Raw genomic sequence first — 17200 nt, 5'->3', positions numbered from 1 at the left:
CCCGTCATTGTATACATCTGGGTATAGCCTCTTCGGGATTTGCTTTTCTGTTGTCATATCGTAATTTATTTCTTTCGTAGGTATGCTGCTTTATTGCCTCATATGTAGTATCAATGAGTATCTCTGCATCCATACTTTTATCTTGTTCTTTGTTTTCCTTATTTTTTTCTGTCATTTCATTTTTGTTTACTTTTCTTCCGTTTTCCTCTTCTTCTTTTTCTTCTTCTTCCTCTCCTCTTCTTCTTCATCCTCAACTATTTGTACATTCAATCTTGATTTAATAAACATTGTCCTATCCATGGATAGAACATGTTTGAACAAAAAATCTTCTTGTATCTTTTCTCAAATCTTGTAATTACCTCCACACACTGTGGATGGGTCCCGGAATTGTTTTTGCATGCAGCACATTTTCTGATTAGGTTTTGTGGATTGACTATGCTATACCAAACCTTACACAGTTTGCATGCTTTTGCATTCTTTTTTTTCCTAATGCATCAATTAGTATATTCACAAGATTCACCATTATTTCCATTTTCTTTGTCGGAAATAGTTGGTTTTATGTATATTTTCTTTATGAGTCTCTTGACCACTTGGATTTTATTTGGAACTTCTTCAATTATTTTCAAGATGTTTTCATTAGATTTGTTCCAGTTTGAAGGATTATATCCTTCTAATATATCTATGAATGCTTTTGTATCTTTTTGGTTAGGACTGTTGCTGATTTCATAGATGAGAAATGCCAGTTCCCTTCCTGCTACCTCATCGTATTGCGAATCTGCTAACACGCCAAATTACGCCACCTTTTCCCGCAGTTGGAACTTACTGCCATCTTGTTCTGATTATAGTATTACACTTGATAAACTAACTTAGAAGACGCTTTATCCTACTATTTTCACACTAATCATATCACCGATAGTTCACGAACACTTCTAGATATTTCTCAAATTCTAGTCGTATGTTAAACTTGTGATATCTGTTGATTATTGTGACTTCACGCGGGTACGTCTCACCAAGCAAGATGGCTACTGAGTGAGAGAGAGAGAGAGAGAGATTGCCAAAAAACCATTACATTCCTTGACCATTATATGGCAATGTTCCCCTACCCTGCATTACTTGACATATTTGACAGCTTCCCTGCTCAAGCTTCTCTGGAGTTGAGAGAAGGTAAGGAAATGGATACAGAGAAAGACAAAGGGAAGAATTTTCAATTGAAATGAGAGTACCTATTATTATTATTATTATTATTATTATTATTATTATTATTATTATTTTTATTATTATTATTATTATATCATTACCATTATCATTATTATTATTATTATTATTATTATTTTAATGTAATGGGAAAAATATTCCTTTAATTATTAGCGATTTATTTAGGAATTGATTAATCATCCTCCCCTAATATCTTTGCACAACTGTTGTAAGAGTGATTGGAACTGTGAAATGTTTTCGTTTTTGTTGTGGACACGAGTGTGGCGGTGTGGCCAGTCCCTTGTTTTGTTTTCCTTTCACTTTGAGTGTGGTAGCGCTGCCCTGAGTCTTTCGTCTGCATTTTGGTAACACTAAAAGACACATGTAAGAATCACGAATGATCTCGTGTGAGGAGGACGTCAACCAATCTTCATTTTGGCTATTTTACCAAATTAATAATGCAAATTATTATCTATCCCTTGCAAGCTAAGCTTTTAAAGTCGTAATATTACCGTTAGTTCATTAGTTGGAACAGGTCACTATCATGAAAGAACAGTAGCAGACGAGAATTCAAGTGCAGAGTTGCCTGCCCAGTCAAACATGTTGCAATGCCTTAACGAGGAAAATTTTTATTGTCGTGAAAGATACTTCACATTCATTAGTTGTCATGAAATTTTGCTGTGTTAGTTTGAGTTGTAACTTGGCGTTCGATAGGGTTGTAAGACGTAAGAAAAAAAAGTAGTTATAAGTGTTTTGTTTGTGTAAAGTTTTTGAAAATACCAGTGCCAAAGGGTAACACAACATGACCATCCTACAGGGCATCTTGGGGTTACCCCTACCTCTCTCATGGAAATTTCCACAGCCAATCATGATCTTAGACTAGGATATACATTCATTTAAGAAGGCCTACCCTAGACTAATCCTGTTTGAATGAGGAATTGTGACTATTTTTGATAAATACTATAGTTAGGCTATATGTATATAAATTCATGGAAAACATAATTACATGGGACTTAACCTGTACCCTCATTAAACTAACCTAACTTTGTGGCCTATTGTAACATAGTCAAAAATCAGCCATGTAAACTTTGCATAGCCTATCCTTAACGATTTCTGAAGAGGCCTAGGCTAGACTATATCCTGTTAAAAGGCACCTTAGCCTAATTTTACCTCATTTTAGCTTAAGTTTTTCTCAGATATCTTTCAGGTAGCCTTATCCATTAACATATATTGTGTACAAACATTTAATACTGTGTGGAGTAGGGTATCAAATGATTTACACCTAACTGTAAATTAATTGGTTCCAGGGCTGCTCCACGTTTGATACTTATCCTAATATGAAGGAAAAGCAATTCCCATAATCTGTAGTTGATATATTTTTTTGAAGTCTCTCAATATAAAGAGTTATTTTTTTGTTGTAGTTTTAAACTACTCACTTGTATTGTTTTCTGGAAATCAAAAATTAAATAAAATGAATATTTCCAGGGATCTAGTCCAGGGATCTAGTCCAGGAGTTCTGAAGACTAGGTAAATTAACCAAGTCCAGGAGACTAGGCCTAGGAGAAATTTGACATGATGAAATGAGTAATAAAGAAACAAGCTGAGTACCCGGAATTTTCTTCAATACCCCTATACTAATGGAAATCAGCACTTCAATTACCTCCCAGTGGGAAGACATCACCTGGCCTCATCAGTAGTAAAACCCATACACACAAGGAATATCTTGTAATAGTAGGTAGGACAGGCCTACCCTAATTCCCAGGCAGCGTAAACGTCAGTCTTCATACCCACCGTGTCAAATATGACACAGCACCATTCTCCGACCCGTCTCCAGGCAAGAAGACTGACAACAGGGCATATGTATACTAATATTATTATTCTTATTCTCGTATATCTTAATGTCATGGTGAGGGAAAAATCCACCCGCGACATTAAAATATTAATAAACACATACATCTACCATAAAATTTCTCTCATCTCAGTTAGAGAGAGGAGTTATCCTTACAAGTGAAATGGAAATGTTATTTTTATCTCTTTAAAATACTACCACACACAAATATTTTCATTAATATTATTATTATTATTATTACTACTATTATTATTATTAACTGAAAATATCAATAAACATATGACATACTAGTACCATAAATACCATAAAAATTCTTTCATATCAGCAAGAGAGAGAGAGAGAGAGAGAGAGTTATCCTTATTTAAAAAGAGTGAAATGGATTAGATTCTAGAATTTCTTAAAATACTACCACATAATGAATTAAATTTTGTTAAATAAACTTCTATTATTAACATATTATACTACCACATAATATGAATTTTGTAATAACAGTTCTATTATTAATATTATTATATTATTTGAAAATATTTAATAAACAATATATGACGATACTATAAAAATTCTCTCTTGTCTCAGTAAAGAGAGAGGAGAGAGAGAGAGAGAGAGAGAGAGAGAGAGAGAGAGAGAGAGAGAGAGAGAAATTTTTTTCATTAATATTATTATTATTATTTTATTATTATTATTACTATTATATTATTAACTGAAAATATTCAATAAACATATGACATTACTAAGTACCACCCTAAATAGATAAAAATTCTTATATCAGCGAGAGAGAGAGAGAGAGAGAGAGATGGAGAGAGAGAGAGAGAGAGAGAAGAGAGAGAGAGAGAGAGAGAGTGAGTTATCTTATTTAAAAGAAGTGAAATGGATAGATTCTAGAATTTCTTTAAAATACTACCACATAATATGAATTTTGTAATAACTTCTATTATTAATATTATTATATTATTTGAAAATATTAATAAACATATAGTACATATACTATAAAAATTCTCTCGTCTCAGTAAGAGAGAGAGAGAGAGAGAGAGAAATTACATGAACACTTGGTGGCAACAACACTACAGCTCCTCCCCTCCTGTCACATTACTTGATATATTTGACAGTTTTAGTACCTGGAGTTAGAGAGAGAAAACTGGGATTTCCTTCATTTTTACATAATTTTTTAAAATTTATAAACTAAAATCTTCCCAATTCACTATAGCATTTTCTTTAATGAATTGATATTTTTGCTGTTCACATTAATATTTGAAAATAGTAAATCATTTATTTATGCAGAAGACATACATCTCTGTGAGAGAGAGAGAGAGAGAGAGAGAGAGAGAGAGAGAGAGAATTATTATTACCTATTTACTATGGGATATAATTTATTTTTATTAAACTTACTAATACAGTAATACTTAGGGTTACGAACCGATTAGTATACGAATTTTTTAACTTACGAAGTGACGCCCTCATTCTGGAATACGAATTTCACTTGGAATACGAATGTGCGAATTTCCATCATGGGAGGCCGCCTGCTTTGTTTACATCGGACATCGGATGAGCGTGGGATCTGCGAACGCATTTTTTTCGGCCAAAACTTAACGAGGGTCACGTGACTTCCTCCCACAAATCCCTTGACCCTTTTTAAACCATAACTCTTTCACTATCTCGCTGGCGGTTTATTGAACGCATCTGTCCATGATACGCTCTCAAATTTGCTTAGTGATTTGCGCACGTGTTGTGTTTCCGTGATAGTGCTTATACATTACTATTACCCAAATACTAAAGACAATGGCTCCCAAGATGCCGAAGGCAAGCAGCAAGAAGGAAAGCATAAGAAAGAAGGAGATGATTACAGTCGAAATGAAGAAGGAAATTATCCAAATGCATGATAAAGGCGAGCGCGTGAAAGACATTGCAGCATTCTTCAAGCGGTCACAATCAACGATCTGCACTATTTTGAAGAAAAAGGAAGAAATTAAAGCCAGTAAAGCATCAAAAGGTGTCACAGTATTGACGAAACAACGGCCTTATATTCTCGACGATGTAGAAAATTTGCTCATGGTTTGGATAAACGAGAAGCAGCTGGCAGGAGATTCCGTAAGTGAGAGCATCATTTGCGAAAAGGCTCTTAAGAGTGCAACAAATTTGTTTATCGATAATGGGGTGGGTCATTGCTATAAAATTTTAAAGAACAGGCAAAAGCAAGCCTCCATAGAAAAATATTTTTTCAAAATTGTGAAAGACGACACAGTGTCGCGTAAGCGTAAAATTAGTGATTGTAGTGAACGGTGCTCTCTAGAGGAAGAACCAGAAAGTCTTCCAGAAGTGTTCACGGAGGGAGATTTCCCACCCAAGCCCTAACCCTCTCCTCCTCACCCTTCCCCTCCTCCCATCTCCATCAAGCCAGCAGCCACACTCGCCAAAGGTAAAGTTCAGGTTTTACTGTGCATGCATATTAAATCTAGTGTTTATATTTAATTTCATTCTTCAATTTTATAATTTTATGTAATTCCTACAAAAATTTTCAACCTTAGTGAACAAAAATAAATGGAAAAATATGAATTGAAATGGTCATTCATGGTCGGGTGGAACGCATTATTTGCTTTTTATAACATTCTTATGGGAAAATCCATTTAGGTTACGAATTTTTTAGGTTACGAAGCAGGTTCTGGAACGGATTAAATTCGTAACCCAAGGTATTACTGTACAGTATTAATTAATCATAATTTATTTTCATTAAACTTACTAATACAGTATTAATCAATATTAATATTTTAAAATTAGTAAATCATTTTTGTATCATAAAAATGTATTTAGCCATGAAAATAACATCAAAATATGTACACTAATTGGTGATTTTTTTGTCGGAAAACCAAGCGAATAGGCGAATTTCCCGTAAATACGTAATGGGTAGATATAGTCCAGAGAGAAATCTGCGAATAGGAGAACGCGAATACGGGGGCCCCCACTGTACAGTAAATCCCCGGGATTTACAAGGGATGTGTAACCCTCCCCCCGTCCCAGAATAGCTAAAATCCATGATAGTACTTAAAACCCTCCTAGAAACACTTAGAACTACCTATTTTGAGTCCGTGAATTGCGAGCCTGTGTCTCCGCGGGGTTTATTGTAAATGTTTTTTACAGTTATAATTAGAAATCAAAATTTCTAAGTTATCATTATCAATACAGTAGATTAACAAGACCACTGATTAAACTATTTCTAATAATAATTCTCAGGTTATAATACATTGCACCCCTTATCCTATTTATTTCTACATACTTGTTTTTTACAAACAATAACGTTGTTATAAGCACTGCTATTACCATGTGCATTACACATACCTGTGACTGCCTATCGTGTGGATGATACACTGGATGAGGATACAGGCGCTCATAATGTTCAGGAGCAAATAATATGCACCTCTTCTTCCCAATTAGCTGACAAAAGAAATTTTGTTGCTCATCGTAATGTACTGGTGTAATATTACCTGAGATGGGAAAATAATTTGTTATTACACACTCCATTTAAAAAGTATTAACTATTAACAATCAGAAATTAAGACTTTAATGAATACAGAATAGATACTGATAGTACCTACAGGATATATACATATGTATAGTCATACCTCGTGCGTTAGCTTTTCTGGATGTGAATTCACGGATTCATGAAATTTTCATTGGAACCTAATTTGCACCTGTGATTTTTTCCACAGATCTGTAAAATTTGCAAAATCCTTGAAAAACCCTGCAGAAGTGTATATGTTTAATCTTTGACGTAATAGTATATGTTTTAGGTGTAAAATCTTTTTAATGGGGAAAGTTAAAAACATACATACTAAAAATCAGTTATAAAATTCCTTTGAAAAAACTTTGCTTTCCTATGGAAACACTCCTTTTTATGTAAAGTACTGTACCTTTACAAGATGGGATACCCATTTGCAAAGTTTACCTATTCGCTTTGGATTGCTAATGGTTACATAATTATTAGATAATGCTTTGGTTAATTTACTACTGTACTTTGTAACAGTGAATAAATGTTAACATAAACTCAACACAAAAATTAAAAATTTTCTGCTAGTGTTCATAGCAAATGCATACTGTATCAGGTTTGAGCAATGACATAGGCTCCATGATGACTCACTTTTGGATGGAAAGGCTGGAAGTAGCCAATCACATAGCAAGGTACTAGCTTTCCTCATTGCTGATTGGCTTGTATGTTTGTTTGTTTGTTTGTTTGTATGGTGCTTTTACGTTGCAGGGAACCAGTGGTTATTCAGCAACGGGACCAATGGCTTTATGTGACTTCTGAACCACGTCGAGAGTGAACTGCTATCAACAGAAATACACATCTCTCGCTCCTCAATGGAATGGCCGAGAATCGAACCCACGACCACTGAGGTGGGACGCAAACACCATACCAACCACACCACTGAGGTGCTTGATTGTCTTGTAGTTTGAATGCTTTATTAAATATTCTTATGTGCATATGTATTTATATTCTCTCTCTCTCTTTTTCTCTCATAGTTAGTGCACACATATTTTTACAACTTATTATTTCTCCATAGATTTGTACATAATTTTAAAATGATTGAATACCTGTACCCTCCACATACAATAGATACATGTTTTCTTCATTTTACTGAATTGTACCATTGTTACTATATGATTTCAGTGACGTGAAGTTTACCTAGTTTATCTTCATGACAATAACAAAGAAAAAATCATGTCAAATAAAAAGTCAGTCATTAAATTTACATTCCTATTCGTTACTTGGTTTTACCTTACCGTGAGTGTAAAAGAAAACGGCAGCCAATGAATTAGTATAGGAGTAACATTTGTATATACTACTGTACTGTACACGCACTAGTGTGGTAAATACCCATTGGACAATAGTGTAAGGCAGTCCCCGGATTAAGGCAACCCTAACTTACAGTTTTCCAAACTTATGGGACCTTTTCAAATATATTAAAAAAATCAGTTCCAGGTTACGGCTGATGTTCTGAAGTCACAGCATCGTAACTAGGATGACACAACTGTAAGCGCTATACAGCAGTCCCCCTGTATTCGCGGGGGATGCGTACCAGACACCCTCCCCATGCAAATAGTTGGAACTCCCATAAAAATGCTTAAAACCTCATATTTTGTTAGTTAAAACTCAAGAAACCCCCACTAGAAATTTGTATACCATGTTTTTTTTTATAGTTTCATCACAAGAAATGCATTTTATGATGGGGAAAAAAAAAAAAAAAAAAAAAAAAAAAAAAAAAATTGTCGCTATTTCTCAGAAAATCACCGCGAATACGTGAATTTTCTGTGAATAATGGGGGGAAATATTCCAAAGAAAAATCAGCGAATGTGTGTGTCTGTGAATCAGGAGAACGCGAATACGGGGGGTCCACTGTAACTAGGATTCTGAGCAGCGAGGCTGTAGGCGCTCTAGCGAGGAGGAGAGAAAACTACTTCATTACAAGTGCAAAGCTTAAAAAACCTGTTTCTTTCCCCAGGCTTACATTACAATGTACAGAGTTACGGTGGTTTTTTATTTATGGCACAGCGTTGGAACTGAACCCCCACCGTAATCCCAGGACTGCCTTACTCTAATTTTACATTTAACATTTACTTCTTTTTTATGGGTAATGTATTAAGCTTACTTTTACATGAAATAAAGTGCTTTGGGAGCATAATTTGGGTCACATGTGGGGTTTAAACTCATAAATAAGCAAATAGTATTAGCATTTTGAGTGACTTGTACCAAACATAACTCCTCTTGATCTTTGTCGGGTTCTGGAACCTAACCTTGCGAATGTTTGAAATGTTACTGTAGTCTTTTCTGTAATCAGGTAACATAACAATTTGTCAAAAATTGTATTTTTCCTAACCATACAAACCTGAGGTCCTTTAACAATAGGAATTAACTTACGGCGTAGCTGGAATTACGACCGTTGAATCTTGAACAAGGTGGTTAGGCAGTAACTACCGTGGGGCAGGCTAACCTGCCCGGATGTAAACACTCCACTTTGCCTTTCGGCCCAGGTTCAGATTGAGGGGTGGCATGAGGTGGGCATCTTTGTTAAAGGACCTCAGGTTTGTATAGTTAGGAAAAATACAATTTTTGACAAATTGTTATTTGTTCCGATACGTAATACAAACCTTCGGTCCTTTAACAATAGGAAGACTCACCGATTGGTGGGAGGAATCTGAGTGAGCCTCTAGAACTGACTGGAGTTCTGTGCACCTAGGCTACTCCTCCTGGTCGTAAGAGCGAGGAGGAGTGCCCTGCTGCCTCTGACAACTTGATCGGAGTATAGGAGCTGCGTGATCAAGAGTCAGACTTCTGGGCCTTTTTGAAATGAGTGACGGATCGTGACTCATCCGAAAAAGGGCTGTGAAGAATATTGGCGTCGGAGACATTGATGCAGAGTTCTGGGAAGGGTTTGCATTATTGCCAGTCTCCTTCCTCCCCTTGCTAGAAGAAGGAGTGGGACTGCTTCTATGATTCTGATAAGAAACATAAAAAGGATGCTTATGTATAGGCTTACCGCATCAATTGTCCGACCAGCCAGTGTGAGCTGGAGTCCTATCCTCAACCCGAAGGACGAGGAATGGACGAGGTGGGGAAGGGGGAGAGCCAGTCACTCTCGCATCCTTCTTACCTCTACAACTGCACACCATGGACGAGATGCAACTTGTCATGTCGAGGAGTTGGGTAAGCAAACACATCTGCAAGCATCCACCACTGGTCCAGGGAAATGAGGTTCCAAGGACCTGTGGGCAGTCCTGGAGGGAAAGAAGGACATAGTCGCGATGACCTATCTTTCTGTCCGACATATTCTTCGGAGTGATGTCCAGTACCCATACTGGTCTATCCATCTGCAGCGAAATGTCTCGCGGTCTCATATCCTACTGCAGCGAAGTCTCTTGCGGTCTCGTACCCCACTGCGGCGAAGTCTCTTCGTCTCCGCGGTGGATAGGACACCAACACTCCATGGTGGTTGTCGATGGTTATGGGTACCGGAACAAGATAGTAGGACGAAGTAATGATTGATCTGGAACAACCGAACTAAGTCCACAGCGTAGCTCGTGACGGTCTTGGATGCTTCGACAGCTGCCGACTGACTGCGTTCGGTTGTGTGAGGCGAGCTGTCCAAGCATCCGAGGCGTAGTCACGTGACCCTCGCCTTTTGAAGGGTTATGCGGAGAGACCATACAAGTCGTCTATCTGTTGCCACTGATGCCGGAAGGCGAGATGATGATTCTCTCAAGGCATGTGCCCAACAGGCGAAAGTCAATTGCCTTCTAGAGACCAAGGTCCCTGATGGCAAGACAGAAGTTCTCATAGTAGTTGAATCTCAGCTAAGGAGAAACAACACTATGTGCCATTGAAGACGAGGGTGGTAGGTGAATGCAGACCTATGTCTTCACAGCCAAATCGAGAGAAGTAACACTCAAGATTCTGAACTTAGAAAAGTCCCGCCGATGACACCAACCCGCAAAGACGGCTTAATCCCTGTGATTTACAAGACTAAGAATGATATTGTTATGATACAATAAAGTTTTGTACATACTTACCTGGCAGATATATACTATTAAATGGCCTACCCAGCCTCCCCTCAGGAGACAGGTGGAAGAGAAAATCTGATTAGAAAACGGGAATGGTTCCTAGTCCTGCCACCCAGCAGCAGGGCGGTAGATCACCTGACCTACCTGTAGCGTGTGCCGCGAAATTTGAATTTCTGTCGGAGACGACGGAGTCTAAAGCTAAGTATATATCTGCCAGGTAAGTATGTACAAAACTTTATTGTATCATAACAATATCATTTTTGTACATTCAACTTCCCTGTCAGATATATACTTAGCTGATTGGCACCCTTGGTGGTGGGCAAGAGACAGCTAACTACTGAAATAGACAGGAAAACAACATACGTTGTAGGTAAACATAAGAAACCTTGGTTCCTACCTGGTTAGGCGGAAGACTTCATGGCTACAACCTAGGAGTCTGCTTCGCCTCAAGAGCCTCAGCGAGGTAGTGACCTATGGCTAAGAGTTCTTGTGGGTCTGTCAATGGGGTCTTATCCGCTTACTCGATAGAGCCTGAGGATCTTTGTCAATGGGTGCTAATCCACTTATATGACAAAACACCTTGCCTAATGGCATACTCAAGGAGCACAACACCGATCCCGATCACCTGATCCCAACAACCGGGTTAGTAATAAGATTGAAAGGAGTTACATATCCCCAACATCCTTTCAAACAACCTTAAAAACACAACACCATATAATTAAAAACTAATTAACTAATTAAGGATCAGTATCAGCTCCCTGTCCCAGCACCGCATCCGCAGATACGTACGGACCAAGAGAGAAGCATTTCTCTTAAGTTACTCTGACATCCCTCAGGTAATGGGAAGCAAAAAAAGAGTTGCATCTCCAGTACGTGGTAGCTAGAATATCCTTCATTGACATGTTCTTATGAAAGAATAAAGAAGTCGCAACGGCTCGCACCTCATGCGCTCTAACTCTCAGCTGCTTGAAGGAGTCATCATGGCACTTATCATGTGCTTCAGAGATCACACTTCTCACAAAGAAGGCCAGGGCGTTCTTCGACATGGGTCTCTTCGGGTCCCTCACAGCACACCAGAGACTCTGTAGGCAACCCTTAAGCTGCTTCTTCCTCTGAAGATAGAACTTTAGCGTCCTGACAGGGCAAAGAGACCTTTCTATCTCCTTCCCTACCAAGGGAGAAAGCCCTTTAACTTCAAAGCTTCTGGGCCAGGGATTAGAAGGGTTCTCGTTCTTTGCCAGAAATAATGGCTGAAAAGAACATATTGCCGAGTCTCCTTTGAATCCGACACGAGAATCCAACGCATGGAGTTCACTTGTCCTCTTGGCAGTTGCGAGGGCCAAGAGAAAAATGCATTTCCTCGTCAGATCTCTAAAAGAGGCTTGATAAGGAGGTTCAAACTTGTCGGAAGTAACAAATCTGAGGACCACCTCAAGATTCCAACTAAGTGTACGAGAGGTCCTAATCTTGGTTGTCTCAAAGGACCGTATAAGATCATGAAGATCCTTATCCTCCGCTATCTTTAGGCCCCTATTTCTGAAGACAGCGGAGAGCATGCTCCTGTATCCTTTAACAGTATATACAGCTAAATGTGATTCTTCTCTCAGGAAGAGGAGAAAATCAGCAATGTCGGTCACAGAGGTATTGGAAGAGGACAACTTCTTCGACCTACACCATCTACGAAAGACTTCCCACTTTGATTGATATACCTGTAAGTTGAAGACCTGCGGGCTCTGGCGATTGCGCTGGCAGCCTTCCGCAAAAAGCCTCTCGCTCTGACGAGTCTTTCGATAGTCGAAAGGCAGTCAGGGAGAAAGCGGGGAGGTTTTTGTGATACCTCTCAAAGTGGGGTTGTCTGAGCAGATCTGTCCTTTCGGGAAGAGATCTGGGGAAGTCCACTGTCCATTCCAGTACCTCTGTGAACCAATCTTGTGCGGGCCAAAAAAGAGCTATGAGGGTCATTCTTGTTCCTGTCAAGGTCACAAACTTTCTTATTACTTCCCCCACTAGCTTGAATGGGGGAAAGGCGTATGCGTCTATGCCCGACCAATTTAGGAGGAGGGCATCGACTGCTATGGCTCTTGGATCTTCGACTGAAGAGCAGAAGTTGTCTATCCTTTTTGTGAGAAACATGGCGAAAAGGTCTATCTGTGGTTTCCCCCACAAGGCCCAAAGCCTTTGGCAAACTTCGAGGTGGAGCGTCCACTCTGTTGGAAGGACCTGGTTCTGCCTGCTCAGCAGGTCCGCTCTCACATTCCTTTCTCCCTGAACGAACCTGGTAAGGAGAGTGACGCCTCGTTCCTCCGCCCAGATCAGAAGATCTCTTGTCAACTCGTAGAGGGAGAAAGAGTGAGTCCCTCCTTGTTTTCGAATGTAAGCCAGAGCCGTGGTGTTGTCCGAGTTGACTTGGACTACCATGCCTCTGACTTCCGATTTGAAGGACTTTAGGGCTAGATGGATAGCCAAAAGCTCCTTTGAGTTGATGTGCCAGGACACCTGATCCTTTGTCCAAGTGCCAGACACTTCTCTCGTTCCTAGTGTTGCTCCCCATCCTGTCTCTGATGCGTCGGAGAACAACACTAGGAGCAGGCTCGGAATCGAAAGGGACATGCCTACGTTCTTTTTGAGAGGAGCCACCCACCACGCCAGGTGGTTCTTTATTTCCTGATGGATTGGAAAGGAGTCCGACAGTTCTCCTGTCTTTCGGTTCCACACCTTCTGCAGGAAGAATTGCAGGGGTCGTAAGTTGAGCCTCACCAGAGAAAAGAACTGCTCCAGCGAGGAAAGGGTCCCCAGCAGGCTCAGCCATTCCCTTGCTGAGCTTCGTTCCTTCCCTAAGAAGGCTGAGACTTTCTCCAAGCCTCGAACGATTCAGATAGACAATGTTCTGGCTGGGGATCATCTGGGACTTCTTGAGGTTCACAAGGGACTGTACCAGGTCTAGAGTCGTTGTCAAGTCCTCCAAACATTGATGTTCCGACTTGGCTCTGATGAGCCAGTCGTCGAGATAGAGAGATACATTCACCCCCTTCAGATGATGCCAACGGGCTACGTTCTTCATAAGGCCCATAAAAACTTGAGGGGCCATGGAAAGGCCGAAGCACAAGGTCCTAAACTGAAAGATCCTGCCCTGTATCATGAATCAAAGAAACTTTCTTGATGAAGGATGCAGGGGGACATGAAAATACGCGTCTTGCAGGTCCAGGGAGACCATCCAATCTCCAGGACGTAGAGCCGCAAGAACCGAGGCGGTAGTCTCCATAGAGAATTTCGTCTTCTTTACGAATCAGTTCAGTGCGCTCACGTCTAGCACAGGTCTCCAACCTCCCGAGGCCTTCGGAACAAGGAAAAGTCGATTGTAGAAGCCTTGGGAGTGGGGATCCTGTACTAATTCGATGGCCTCCTTTTCCAACATCTGATCCACAAGTTGCAGGAGAGTTCTTCTCATGACAGGGTCCTTGTACTTTGCTGACAGTTCCCTTGGAGTCGAAGTCAAGGGTGGTCTGTCTCTGAAAGGGGATGAGATATCCCTTCCTTATTATTGAAAGGGACCAGTTGTCCGCCTCTCTCAAAGCCCATGCTTCCGCGAACTTCAGAAGCCTGGCGCCTACTGTTGTTTGGAGGACTGAAGAGTCATTTTCTTTTCTTAAAAGGTCTAAAGGATGACCTCCCTCTCTTCTCAGGTCCTTTCTTTCTAGAGGAGGATCGCGAAGAAGGACCTCCTCGAAAGGGCGTTTGAGGAGTATTAGTTTCCTTCTTAACAGAGGGTACAGCAGTTCTAGTCTTTTTCGCTGATTGAACTAGAAGATCCTGGGTCGCCTTCTCAGTGAGTGAGTGAGAAATGTCTCTCACTAACTGAGAAGGAAACAGTTGGTTCGATAGAGGAGCGTATAAAAGAGAAGCCCTCTGAACTGGAGAGACAGCTTTTGTCACAAATGAGCTAAAAACTGCTCTCTTCTTGAGGATCCCTGCTCCAAAAAGGGAGGCCACTTCTCCAGAGCCGTCTTGGACAGCCTTGTCCATACAGGACAAAATGCTATGAAGCACTTCGGGGCTAAGGAAGTCCGGGTCCTGAGTCTTCTTGGCTAACGCCCCAAGAGACCAGTCCAGAAAGTTAAATACTTCCAGGATATGGAATAATCCCTTGAGGAGATGGTCCATTTCAAACATACCCCATGTGATTCTGGCTGTAGACAGGGCATGTCTCCTCGTCGAGTCCACAAGAGTCGAGAAATCTGCCTCTGCAGACGAAGGAAGAGCCAGTCCCATGGATTCCCCCGTCTCATACCAAATGCCCCTTCTTCTTGAAAGCTTAGAGGGAGGGCAGGCAAAGACAGTCTTACCTGCTTCCTCCTTAGAGCTGAACCAAGCCCCAATTGACTGGAGGGCTTTCTTCATGGATATGGTCGGACACATTTTCAGGAAGGAGGAGGATTTAGAAGTCTTTGTGCTAGTGAACAAAGAACGAGGAGAAGGAGGGGCAGCTGGACTGAGAGAGTCTCCAAACTCTTGCAGTAGCAAAGCAGCTAAGGTTTTGTAGTCCGAAAGCGCCGCACCCCTTGGGGATTCTTCATCGGAAATATCCTCCAGTTCTTGCCTCATCTTGATGGGGGAATTGCGATCAACAGAAGGCGAGCGCTCATTCTGAGAGGAGTTACCTGTTTTATCAGTCCTCTGTTCTCTTGGAGAAGAGCTTCTTCTAAGTAGCTCGGAGAGTCTGGAAGGTGTCTCATGTCCGCCCTGACAAAGGCGACGGCCGCCTGTGCGACATCTTGCGCCTTTGTCACGGTCATCGACACTTCCAGAAACTCATTTGCGTCTAGAAGAATGCTCTATCTCGGAAGGCAAAATGCCTGGAGCTTCGCGCCTGGCTGGCGCCTCGCGCCTGGAGGAAGGTTTGCGCCCGGAAGGAGACTCGCGCCTGACCAGGGACTCGCAGCTGGCTGGCGCCGAGCGGCTGGAGCGGCTCGCGCCTGGAGAGTGGTTGGCGCCTGGCAGAGGATTCTCGTTTCATTGGCGACATATGCCTGAAAGGAGGTTGGCGCTTGTCCGAAGACTCGTGCCGAGTTGGCGCCTCGCGCCTTGGTACGTCCAGGATCCGGGATCTCTTAATGGGAAGAGAGGAGTCCTTCCTACGAGGAGGATCCTTCTTGAGTACTCCCACCAAGGACGAGATTTGCTCCTGCATGTTAAAGAGAATTCTTGTCGTAGAATCTTCCCTCTCTTTGACAGAAGGAGGCTCGGGGGACGAATGGGATTCCCAGTCAAAAGTAGGCGAATGCAAGGCTCTCTTGGCTCTCTTCCTATCCATCGGTGAACCTTCTGGGAAGCGTTCGGGGCTTGAATCCAATGTGGGCGCTTTCCAACTCCTCTTTAGAGGACGAGATTGATCATCCAAACTCCAACCTCGCCTGTGCGATGAGGAATCGGAAGAAGAGAAGCACTCTCTCAGGATGCCTTTACAACGGCGATCCCTGGCAGTCTGTGACGAGACAGATCCTGCCAAAGGGACGCCTGACCGGTGGGGATCCTCCACAACCTCCGTAAGGCTTTCGACATTCCTTCTCCTCTGGGCTTGGGAGCTTGGAAGAGGTTAGGCCTGGGAGCGTTGCAGAGCCGATCAGACGCCCCCTCCACTGCACTGGGTACACTGATATCACTTTCCACTGCACTGTGCTTACCTTCAAGAGCTATCATTTTAAGCTCCATCCTTTTGAGGGCAGCTTTCAAATCTGCAATTTCCACAAAAGAATCTGCAGGATCTGTGAAGGGAGTAGGAGCTGATACCATGGGTGAGGATGCAACAATTACTTGTGGGATAGGTGTTAACTCGACACTAACTGGCTCGTTAGAGCGAGACCTACTCAAACTTCTAGAGGAAGCTTTCCTAGCCCTATCCTTTTCTAACTTCCTTAAGTAGGAAGTTAGTGTCTTCCATCCGTCCTCACTCAAATTCTCACATTCCTTACACGTATTAGTGAAAGAACATTCATACTCCCTACACCGCTTGCATACAGTGTGAGGATCTACCGAAGCCTTTGGTAGTCTCACATTACAACCTTCATTCACACATACTCTAATTACATAACTAGAGTCAGACATTCTTAGAAAAATCCAAAGCGAATCCAATAATCAGTCCACAAAAGCGTATGCCAAACCAACGATCCAATACGTCACCAAAAAAGAGAGTCCAGAAGATCAATGGCGATGAAAAACGAAAATCAAGTCAGGAGGAACCAACAACGATGTTGCCGGAACCGGCGACAGAGAAAATCTGATTAGAAAACGGGAATGGTTCCTAGTCCTGCCACCCAGCGGCAGGGCGGTAGATCACCTGACCTTACTGAAGCGTGTGCCGCGAAATTTGAATTTCTGTCGGGGACGACGGAGTCTAAAGCTAAGTATATATCTGACAGGGAAGTTGAATGTACAAAAACGCTAAACCGCTACTTCATTGCTGTTCGGTGAGAAGTCGGAGTTGTAATGAAAGCGGAGCGCTTTTCAATAATGAAAACAGTGATGTACTGCCTGAAGAACCGCTTCTCATGGGCTGAATCATCATCTTCCCAGGTTATCCAGGGAGGACATTTATATACTTGGAAGTAGAGC

The 17200-nt window shown here is 41.4% G+C and overlaps 1 protein-coding gene across 1 annotated transcript in view; it reads right to left on the bottom strand.

Moving 5' to 3' along the window:
• LOC135221812 (hypoxia-inducible factor 1-alpha inhibitor-like) overlaps nucleotides 1–17200 on the bottom strand; it is a gene marked incomplete in the record, with an annotated part of 237220 nt that overhangs the window by 39168 nt on the left and 180852 nt on the right. Inside the window, 1 exon segment of the mRNA XM_064259694.1 lies at nucleotides 6374–6519. Within this exon segment, the coding sequence (XP_064115764.1) occupies nucleotides 6374–6519 (146 nt within the window).

The sequence above is a fragment of the Macrobrachium nipponense genome, chromosome 3 (assembly GCF_015104395.2).
Source record: "Macrobrachium nipponense isolate FS-2020 chromosome 3, ASM1510439v2, whole genome shotgun sequence".
In the NCBI taxonomy this organism is placed as follows: Eukaryota; Metazoa; Arthropoda; class Malacostraca; order Decapoda; family Palaemonidae; genus Macrobrachium; species Macrobrachium nipponense.
The sequence above is the reverse complement of the archived record's forward strand: the minus strand, read 5'-3'. Positions and strand labels throughout refer to the sequence as shown.